This window comes from Mercurialis annua, linkage group LG5, assembly GCF_937616625.2.
Source record: "Mercurialis annua linkage group LG5, ddMerAnnu1.2, whole genome shotgun sequence".
Lineage (NCBI taxonomy): Eukaryota > Viridiplantae > Streptophyta > Magnoliopsida > Malpighiales > Euphorbiaceae > Mercurialis > Mercurialis annua.
In genome coordinates this window covers 44,961,998-44,972,651 of record NC_065574.1, presented here as the reverse complement: position 1 = coordinate 44,972,651, position 10,654 = coordinate 44,961,998, and the positions used below count along the sequence as shown (strand labels likewise).

Genomic DNA, 10,654 nt, shown 5'->3' with positions numbered 1-10,654 from the left:
TATTTGCACAGTTTTAAAATATATTTTGCAAAATTTTCATGTCATTTAGCAACAAATGACGACACGTAAACGATCAGAATTGGCCGGCAACAACACCAGCAGGTCTAACCGGTTACCCTCTTCTCCATTTCAAAATTCCCAAAACGTGCCTCCTATGGGCCCCATTTAAAATAAAAAAAGCAAAAAGACCCTTCAACTTTTCCCTAATTCAAAACTCACCCCAAATCCGAAACTTTTTCAAGCTACAATCGCCCCATTTCGCAATTACCGAACTCCTGAGGGACTGCCATTTTCAAATTAAAACAAACAAATCAAACCAGAAAAGAGAAACCAGAATCGAAGTGAAATCTAGACGATGATGGACAGAGAAAAGGAAAGAGAATTAGAGCTAGAAAGTGCAATGTATACAAACTGTTTGCTATTAGGTCTGGATCCGACCGTTATCGGACTGGGACCTAACGGAACTACCACTGCTGCTCGGGTCGGACTTTTCCGTCACTCTAACCCTAAATTAGGCGAACAGCTTCTTTACTTTATCCTCTCCTCTCTGCGCGGTCCTGCTCAATCCGCTAAAGTAAATTTTATTAACTCTTACGCTCTTAATTATGTTTAATTGTTCTAATTTTTGTCCTTAATTTTATTTTTATGTGCGTTGTTAATTGATGTGAATGTGATCGATCTTTTTTCTTTTAGGATTTTGATAAGGTTTGGCCGATTTTTGATTCTGCACAGTCTCGTGACTTTCGTAAGGTAATTGTTTTTATTACTGGTTTAATTTGATTGATTGAATTGCATTTATTATGAACTTTTGATTGAGTTTTTGAATTGAACTTTGAGTTGAAATTTGTTTGTGTTTTTAGGTTGTTCAAGGGATTATTAGCGAGCTTGAATCTCAAGGAGCGCTTCCGAGAAGTAATTCGAGAGTTTCTTCACTTGCTACTTGTTGTGGACCGAGGTAGACTGCGTTCTTATATAATGCAGATGCTGAAAGTTGTGCAGATTGATTATCTCGATTTTCGTATTTCGTTATCTCTAGGAGTTAATTGTTGTGTATAGGGTCAACTATGTGGAGGCTTGTTTTGGTTCCACTTTTTTGGGCAATATTAGAAGTTCAGCATTGTGAAAGTTTTTTGATATAGTCGGGACAGACAATTTTTAAGTCTGGGGTTTCTTTTGGCTTCCGTATTCAAAATATATAAACCTATGAGTTCATAATGAAGTACACTAACAAAAGTTAGTATTGAGCATGTGCTAGTATCTATTCTGCTTAGGGTTGCATGTAATTTTGAGACAATTGAAATGGAAAAATCTGTATGTCTGTAAACTATTGCATTTGAAACTAGATGTTAATTATTGTGATTTGTTTAAACGCTGCAGAACTCATATGGCTACATTAAAATTATGCAGGGTAGTAAAGTAATGTTTTATTTTGATTTATCTAATGAACTTTTGATGTTACTGCAGATTTGTTGAACTTTTGTGGCAACTTTCCTTGCATGCTTTGCGAGAGGTTCATAGACGCACGTTTGCTGCTGATGTGGCTTCTAACCCGTTGCCTGCTTCACTAACAGATGTAGCCTTTCAGCATGCAGCTACACTGTTACCTGTAACAAAAGTAATAATGCTGCTATTTATTTTAACTACATTGGAATCAGAATATTAGAAAGAAAAAAAAAAGATTTGATTCAAAGGCCTGGTATGTCCAAAAATTTAATGTTAATTCCTGGAATTAGGCCTCCCCTTTCCTTTGACCCGTGGGACTGTGGACCAAAGTCATAAAACTTCTTAGGTCATTTATTTCTTATTTTGGTAGTACTGCGGTTATCTACATTAATATTGAAAATTATTGCAATTATTTTCGGTTAACAATCCAGCATAGGAATATATAAGGCATCTACTTGTTAGCACCTATACAAGGGTGATAACATCCTTTTTAACTGTTCTTAAGGGGCTAGCTGGAAGCTTTTAGTGTCCATAAACAGTAACTATGAGTGAATTGATAGAGTCGAGCTTTCAAATTAGGCCTTGATATGGGCTGCTGCTTTTCTTTTATGAATTTATTCGTTTGAGAAAAACGGTGAAGGATGATTTACATGTTAATATCTTTTATGGTTATGAAGTAATAGATAAAAGGTGATTAAGATCTGAAGTTTCTAAGGTTTTATTTTTCTGATTTTCTTTCTTTGGGGAGATGTAAGGTCATCTCAACCGAGTATTAACTTCCAAAGCTAATTGGAGTTTGGCTTTGGAGTGATTAGTTTTGAATTTTGTGTTTACTTCTCTTTTTGGTGGAAATGGTTATGTGGTGCATTTTCTTTTTTAAATTTGTTAAAAATGCATGTTACAGTGTATAGCCGATTGTTATGAAAGCTTGGGGATAAAAGTTCCATTGTATGTTAATTTTTTGGTCTTTTGTTCTGATCTTTCTTTCACAAAATTTATCTTCTTACTGGTGGTTTCTTTTGTGGTGCTTATTCTTGAAGCTCTTGGCTTGAATTCTGTCTCAATGGTTCGAAATTCCTATCTTAAACAGGCTAGAATAGCTCTTGAAAGAAGGAGGTTTCTTAAAAATGCAGAAATGGCTGTTCAGAGACAGGCAATGTGGTCCAATCTGGCTCATGAAATGACTGCAGAATTCCGTGGTCTTTGTGCTGAAGAGGTAAAAGAGAAACTTATTGACACTCTTTGGAGTCCGACAGATAACATTTGAGTTTTTGCTTACATTTGTCCATGGAAAATCTGGATGCTAGGCTTATTTGCAGCAAGAGCTGGAAAAATTACATGATTTGAGGAACAAAGTAAAGTTGGAAGGAGAATTGTGGGATGATCTTGTATCAAGCTCTAGCCAGAATTCCCTTTTAGTTTCAAAGGCTAATCGTTTGTGGGAATCTATTCTAGCTCGTAAAAGTAAGTTAAAGTCACTGTAGTTTTCTTGTTTTGGTTTCTACAATACAAGTAAATATTTAATGAGTAGGCAACCGGGCGTTGGTGTGTGAAATTACTAACTTTTCAATTAATTAAAGCATTTAGAGGTCAATCATGCTGTATAAAAGCTTAATTATATTTTCTTTGATGTTAAGTGACTTTTTTTTGGTTTAATATATTGTGCCAGTATATGATTATTTTTAATATGCTCCTCTGTAAGTAAATTGTATATTATAAAAATATGCAATTAATAAATGTTTTATTTTAAGTCTCCGGCAGTCCATCCGCTTTATTTTTGAGTTTTTTAAGGAATAGATGCCAACCTGTTTTTTTTTAAGTTGCACAATTAGTTATTTATTGATTATATTTTTATTAAACCTTCTAAATTAATTAGTTATCGTTTTATTTTAATTTATGATATTTTCATTTGTTCATAAAATGTAATAATAAGTACGTTAAACATATGTTAAACGATATCAATAACTTTGCAAATTAACAAATCTAATTTGAAAATCTCACCATACAATAATACAATTATCAGATGTTTGCTATTGATTATCAGCTGTACTAAACAGTTGAACCGAACAGACACAAAATGTACGAGTCTTAGTAAACTGGCTCGCCTTATGTTAAAGTGCAAATGAACCATCCTGATTTGTTAGCCTGCATTGGGATGTCAATCTTAGGTCCATGTTTTGATCTAGCATCATTATATCATTTGATTTCTATAGCAGTGTCATTATCAAATTCAATCAAAGTTTTTAAGCATCGGTTTTATTAAATTTCTCACTGTTTATGCTATGGTATAACCTCGTCATGTGTTTACTTATCTGATTAGTAATAACCTAAATGAATTTCAATGATTACTAGTCATGTATGAGAGGTACTTACTGATGATACTGCTGTATTCTTTTCCTTTTTCCATCACTAAAAATGTTCTTCCACTCAAGTTTTCTCGATAACCTTAGTAGGATGCTGTTTTTTTTGTTTCATGCATATGCCTCTCTGATCGTATTTATTGTCTCCTGTTACAGGTCAGCATGAAGTTCTTGCTTCGGGACCTATTGAGGATCTAATAGCTCATCGAGAACATAGGTAATTTCTATCAGTGTATCGGCTATCATCTTGCCTGTTGGAAATGTTATTTAACCACCTCTAATCTTCACAAGTATTTCCTTTCACAGATACCGCATTTCTGGATCTGCTTTACTTGCGGCTATGGATCAGAGTGCTCAGGTTCCTTATTCTGATACAGATTTGGATGACAAAGAGCCAAGTGATGGATTATATAAGAGTGTAAATAAATCAAAGCTAAAGAGCAATGTAGATTCATCCCATTTGCAAGTAAATGACGAGACACATTCTAGGGTGGATGATAGAAGTGGGAGAGTCCACCCAACTGTTGATGTTGCAGAAATTATTCGACGGTGGACGCATGCACTGCAACGTATTCATAAACAATCACTTCATCTGGTATGCTATTTTTTCATAACAATGCATGACCTTGACTAGGAAAATGCATCTTATGTGTTCATTCTCATGAAATAATCTTGAATTTGGTGTGTTTTGTCGAACTCAATGCCAGAAAGCTTTATTTTGATAGGTTTCCTTTGGTATGGTGAGTTTGTAAAGAGCCCGTATTTTGATACAATGAAAAACGTGTTAACTGAAGAAGAAACCTGGTGCTTCAAACCAAATTAGGTTGCAGTAATAGTTTCCTATCTTATTATCCAGATTGAGTTTAGTATTTTCTAAAGAAGAATGTTTACAGTGCATGCCCATTTTTAGCTCTTTTTGTGCTACTATTGTCGCTTTACATGTTTCACACGTGGCTTGTAGTGTGACTCGTCAAATAATAATAATTATATTTACAATGAATTAGGGTAGTTGATATTTACGTTTAATTAATAACTATTTCTGTAGTTATAAATTGTAATTAAGTATAAAACATCAAATGATAATTCAATTAGTAGTTAATTAAGAATACTTTATCTACCAATGAGCTATAGCTCAAATGGTATAAGCGTTAGACAGCAAACTGCTAGGTCGTGGGTTCAATTCCTCCCATAAGCACTTCCCCTTACCAATTATCAGAGAGAATAAATAAAAAATATCAAATATTATTGAAAGTAGTTTACCTTATTTGGAATTTTAAATGATTAAATAATAATTAAAATAGTAATAATTAAATATTTATAGTGGTCTATTTTAATTAGTACTCAATAGTTTTTCATTTAGTAATTATAGTAAAAAAGATATTAACGTAAATGTGTCCCCCCCCACCATCCGTGCTTTTATATCTAGTATAGATTAAACTGGCTCTTTGACGTTAGTGGCGTAACACTTCTCTTGTTGAGGTCCTTAGACATCGGCTGAACCTCAAAGGTTATGATGCATGATTTTCTTACATTCTTTTTTTGTGTGGTCCTTAGACATCTCGTATCTGCATCTGCAGTTAGCTTAACACTTCTCTTCTTGAGGTACTTAGACATCTCGTATCTTTCCTGTGGAATGGTCTCATAGATGCAAAACAAGGTTCATAAGGGATTTTCTTTTAGATTTTCACTTACAATGCTCTAAAACTTGGAGAAATTTCTCTTTTGATAATAGGTTAAATCACTAATACATTCGTTTACTTTGGAATTACATTTCCTGGTGATGGTGTATATATCTAGTTAGAAATTTTAGATAAATTGTTTAGAACTTTGTTCTCCCTTGCTTTACACCTTTCTATTTGGGATATCCCATAGTTTTTACTTTTCCATGAGATATGCTATAAGACTACATTATTGTCAATATACTGAAGACTGTTTAACTTTGTAAAACAACAGAGAGGGAAAAGTTAAATCAACACTTGTTTCAGTAGTGTTTCGCTATCTGTTGGGTCTTTCCACCTAACATAACACCAATTGGTTTTGGGTTGGAAACTGACATTCATAATGAGTTGATTGTTATTATTGTTAGTGATGTACTGAGCTGCTATTCTGCGACAATTGTTCTGTAGGCCAAAGCAAATGATGGGGAAGGTCCAGATCTATTACGAAGTTCACAAGATGAAGGTTCAAGTGGCCATGCCGAGTCTTTAGCTGCGACTCTTACAGAGCATCAGCAACATCTTGCTAGTTTTCAGGTGATGAGATATTCTTTATATATGAGATACTTCCGGCAAAGCCGAAGAACTCAGACTTAAGCTTGAAATTGGATGTATTTGAACATTCTTTCCTCTTGCCGTTGGACTAAAACATTTGAACAAACATATCTTTATTGTTTTTCTCTACTTATGTTGCTTAAATGAAATATGATAGGCCAGTATTCATTCTTGAGCTTTTGACTCTACATTCAGAGAAAACATGCCTCTCAAGCTGTTATACTAATAGACCTTGTTATTCTAGAAAGTTGCAAATAGTCAAGCACTCTAGGTGCCAGTACTATATCATTAAACTGTAAGATTTGTGCTTCATGCAATTCCTCTAGGAGAATAAGACCAATGAAGTGATGTGTTTTAGTGATTGAGAATTGACCAATCCTTGCGTGTAGCAAACATTGGATTTATTTTCATTCCAAGGTTGATTTGCGTGGTTAAGGTTTTTTGAGCAATTATTAGATAATTTCATAAAATCATTATTTTATCATGAAAGTTTTGGGTATATATGCTTTCTGATAAAAAAAAGTATTTGTTGTTATGAATTGGTTTCAGGCTACAATTCTACATTGTATCCGAAAAGCTTTGCCTTCTCCTGCATTCTGTTCTTCTGCTCCCTATGTTTACTTATTTACCTAATGCTATGTTGAGGGCTTTTCTCATTATTATATGTTTTTCTGTCCAGGTGCTTATTAACCAACTGAAGGAAGTTTTTCCGACGATACAGAAGTCCATAGCAGAGTGCACACAGAAAGTAAACAATATATCCTCCAACCTTCCATCAATGCCCAATCATCGTGGTCGGGCTTCCTCACCCATACAGGCTCAGAGCAGCGGAAGGACGTCGGTAATTGTTTGGCAAATGGCGGTTTCTTGTAAGATAGTATGTGCACTCATTGCATAACTCCTTGTATGGAACTGATAATTTCCTCTTTCTTAAATAGGAAAGTAGCTCTGATGATGTTGCTGAAGTGATTTCAAAAATGTCATCTGTTCAGATTGACAAGGTGTCTGACAGCCCACCTGCTTTAAAACTACCACAATTATTCAGTTTGACCCCCAATTCTTCAGGAAAAGGCGGAAACATGCAAAAGAGACAAATTGCATCTTCCCTAGCCAGCCAGATGGAAAATATATCTGAGAGAAACTCTCTGGACCAGTCTTTGTCAAGCAGTCGCTTAGAACATACCCCACAAGGTTTCATGCGTCCCTTTGCCACCTACATTTTTTCCCTCTCCGCATGCATGCGAGCTTATTTGCCTGCTGCTGGCATCTCATTATCAGTTCCCACTTTTGTCTGTGAATTTCTTTTACGGAAATTTGACTCATAATTTTTATTTGCAGATAGTGATAGTTCTTATGTTCAAAACCTTAAAAGATCTGTAAGAGAGGCTGCTCTGTCTACACCTATCTTGAATTCGGAATCATCTCTAGACAGTCAGACTGGTGAAACTTCCGAACACTTCTTCTTAACTCTACCAACAACTGGATTTTCTCGACTGGGTGTAGAAAAGAAAGTGCCTTCAAGGATGAGTAAAAGATTGTTTACATTGCCAAAGGACACTGTCTTGCTTGGGAATCATGCTCCTGATGGTCAAGTTGGGAGCAAGTATGATGATATGCCAGACATATTAAATAATTTGGATTCTCTTAATGAATATGACCATGTAAATAGTTTTCTCTCAGCAGCTGTCCCAAATGGCTCCATGTCCGATGGGCAGATGTCTTTTTTTGATGTCGAGGAACCTCATGATCAGGTTTTCTCACCCCCTTTGCTAATGGATACTTCACTCATAGCAGATTCGTACGAGGATTTACTTGGTAAGTTGTTTTTTCTGCAAGTTGGTCCTGTTATAGGCATCTGTACGTTAATTGCTTTTTCTGTTTGTGTCCTCTCGCGGAATGATTTTCTTATTTTTTTTTTTAACCAAATGGTGAAATGAATAGCTGTAAGCATTAAATCTTTATTTGTGCTAAGTTAGCATGCAGGACATTTCTGCATTATAGTGTCTGACTAATTACTGGAAGTAGTTATGTTTAAGCCTTCTGCTTTGGTTTTCTGGGGGCAGGTAGGGTACGGTGGGTGGTTCTCCCCTTACCATAAACTCTATCTCTCCTTACATTTCCTCACTGGAGTATGTTTGTGCATTTGGTTATTTGGTCTTTCGTTTCTGTGTATATTGAAGTTTCAATGAGATACACATTAAGGGGCAGCTAGTCCCCTTCCTATAAATAGTGTCCTTTCTACTTAGTGGGTGGGAATAGTTGTTTGCTTTGTCACTATTATTTGTTTTTCTGTATTTTTATTAATATCTTTTTCTTTAGATAAATGGTCCACATAAGTTTGTTTGAATCTTTTGCAGCTCCATTGTCTGAAACTGAAGCTGCTTTAATGGAACACTGAACAAGTTTTGGTACTGTTACTCGCATTATTTGTTAGGAGACAATTTGCCACTGGTGATGGTTTTATTTTCCTTTCTTGATTGAAAGTTCTCCACACTCGCTAATTTTTTTGTGGGAGGGTGCTCGGGTGTGTTCTTTCTTCCTCTGCTGTACTTTCTGACATCCTCAGCAATAGTTGATATCCTAATATTTGTGGGAAACTTTGGGCCAATCAACTGCTGTTTTACATACTGGATAACACCTGAAACCCGAGATACCCATATCATTTGGAAACTTCTGGATTCTGGAGGCCATAATCCGTACTACCTTCATCATTATGGTGGTTCTCCCAGATGGATTTGTTTAGGCGGGGTAGATAATTCTATGCTATTCTTTTGAAGATCAAATGACGAAGACCCTTTTCATCTCGTTCTTTATCTGATGGATTTTTGGCCCCAGGTAACCGCCGAGATCGATTGTAGATGAATTCATCCTTTGTGTTTGATAGATGTGTATAACGAGGGATTTGATTGTGTATTTAGGTAATTGATTAGAAACAAGAAATTAGTATGTGTTTTCTTTTTTCTAATTTTTGATTTATACTTGCTATATAGGAAGAACTTTTTATTTCAATGACTCAGACCATTCTGCAGTGCTGCAGGCCACTGAATTTGAGAACTTGTGGCTTGATGTGATTATTTTTAGACTTTTTTTTGGTTCATCTGATGAGAACAATTTTTCGATATGCCGTCTAGTATTAGGACCGACTGACCTGAGTTTATGTATTCTACTTTGGACTGTAAGTTTCCGTTTATTAAGTTTTCATAGTCTTTCTGTTGCCTGCTTATTTATGATGCTTTAGTTATTTGTAAATTCAATTTTTTTAGCTATTTGATGTATAAACATTGAAATCGCTCATCATTTTTTAATTGTACGAAGTGTTTATGGTAAACATGGTTAGAAAATGGGCATGCTTGGTTTTCAAATCTATTTGGTTCGATTCGAGATTATAGAAGTTGTTTGAGTATACTTTCAGTTTCGTTTTAGCGATACTGAACTAAAAAGATCAACTATATTGGCCGAATTGATTTGAATTCTTTTAGATTTTTGTAAAGCTGGTTTGTTTTGATTTAGTTAGGTTTGAATTGAATGTGGTGTGTGATGGAAGGTGGTGTTGTCTGTAACAACGATTACAGGTTCTTTTAGTGGCTGAGAATTGACATTGACATTGACATCTCAAATTTGCAAATAAAAGTATTGTGTAAGGCCATCTTCTTGTTTTGGTTGGTGGCTGGATATTATCTTCAAATGTCCTTTTCTGAAAATTAAAATATTAGAACAGGATATCTCAACAGTTTATGATCTAATTAGAATTCAAAATTAACGAAAAGACTTGAAATTCAAGGGAATCTTTTCAACAATTATCTTACGAGCGCGTTTAAGAGCTTGTGGAGATTTTATCAACCTTCAACTCTGCCCAAAGAGATTTAGATGTGTAATTAGTGTTTTTAAAATTGAACCAGACCAGCTAGTTCAATTGATTTGACCGCGGTTTGGGTTGGTGTTTCTTTGAAGTTTCTTTACCCGGGGCCAAATGCAGACTTATATTGGTATAAGCGTTGTCGTCAAGTATCTCCCTAATTAAATTAACACCTTAATCCATCAGATAAAGAACGAGATGAAAAGGATCTTTGTCATTTAATCTTCAAAAAAATAGCATAGAATTATCTCAAACAGAACACTTGCTTTCTAAACATCAAATATAACGACCTTGATGGCAATGGGGCGGGGCGGGGACGGGGAAGCCATCCCCATCCCCATCCCCGCGTCTATGGGGAATTCCCATCCCCGTCCCCATTTAATTAATGGGGATAAAATCATCCCCATCCCCATCCCCATGGATTCCCCATCCCCATGGGGATCCCCGTTCCCCGTACAATTAAATATAATTTATAAATAATTTTATTATTTTCATAAAATATTTGAAAAAAAAATCATTATAGAAAATACTATTACCTTTTATAATATTATATATTTATAACTAAATAGAAACTAATAAAAAAAATTATGTTAAATTATTTAAAATTATAAATAACATACTAAAACTTATAATATAATATAAATATACATAAATATAAATCGGATCCCCATGGGGACGGGGATGGGGATCCCCATGGGGTGGGGACTATACTCCCCGTCCCCTCC

The 10,654-nt window shown here is 35.1% G+C and overlaps 1 protein-coding gene across 1 annotated transcript; it reads left to right on the top strand.

The window, feature by feature from the left end:
* Positions 1-258: 258 nt before the first annotated feature.
* LOC126681317 (AUGMIN subunit 6) lies at positions 259-9,296 on the top strand. Its single transcript, XM_050376856.2, has 13 exons — positions 259-574; positions 694-750; positions 861-955; positions 1,465-1,615; positions 2,534-2,659; positions 2,751-2,907; positions 3,960-4,020; positions 4,110-4,398; positions 5,930-6,055; positions 6,753-6,914; positions 7,012-7,264; positions 7,412-7,888; positions 8,431-9,296. Exons 1-13 carry the CDS (start codon positions 356-358, stop codon positions 8,469-8,471), a joined length of 2,214 nt encoding a protein of 737 aa, XP_050232813.1. The 5' UTR covers positions 259-355; the 3' UTR covers positions 8,472-9,296.
* The last annotated feature ends 1,358 nt before the right edge of the window (positions 9,297-10,654 follow it).

What these genes read in the sequence shown, in the direction of transcription:
- LOC126681317 (XM_050376856.2), top strand. Translation starts at nt 356, where the DNA reads ATGATGGACAGAGAAAAGGAAAGAGAATTAGAGCTAGAAAGTGCAATG. An exon ending in ATCTATTCTAGCTCGTAAAA is followed by an intron (nt 2,908 to 3,959) that starts GTAAGTTAAAGT and finishes CTCCTGTTACAG; the next exon opens with GTCAGCATGAAGTTCTTGCT. An exon ending in ATAGCTCATCGAGAACATAG is followed by an intron (nt 4,021 to 4,109) that starts GTAATTTCTATC and finishes TTCCTTTCACAG; the next exon opens with ATACCGCATTTCTGGATCTG.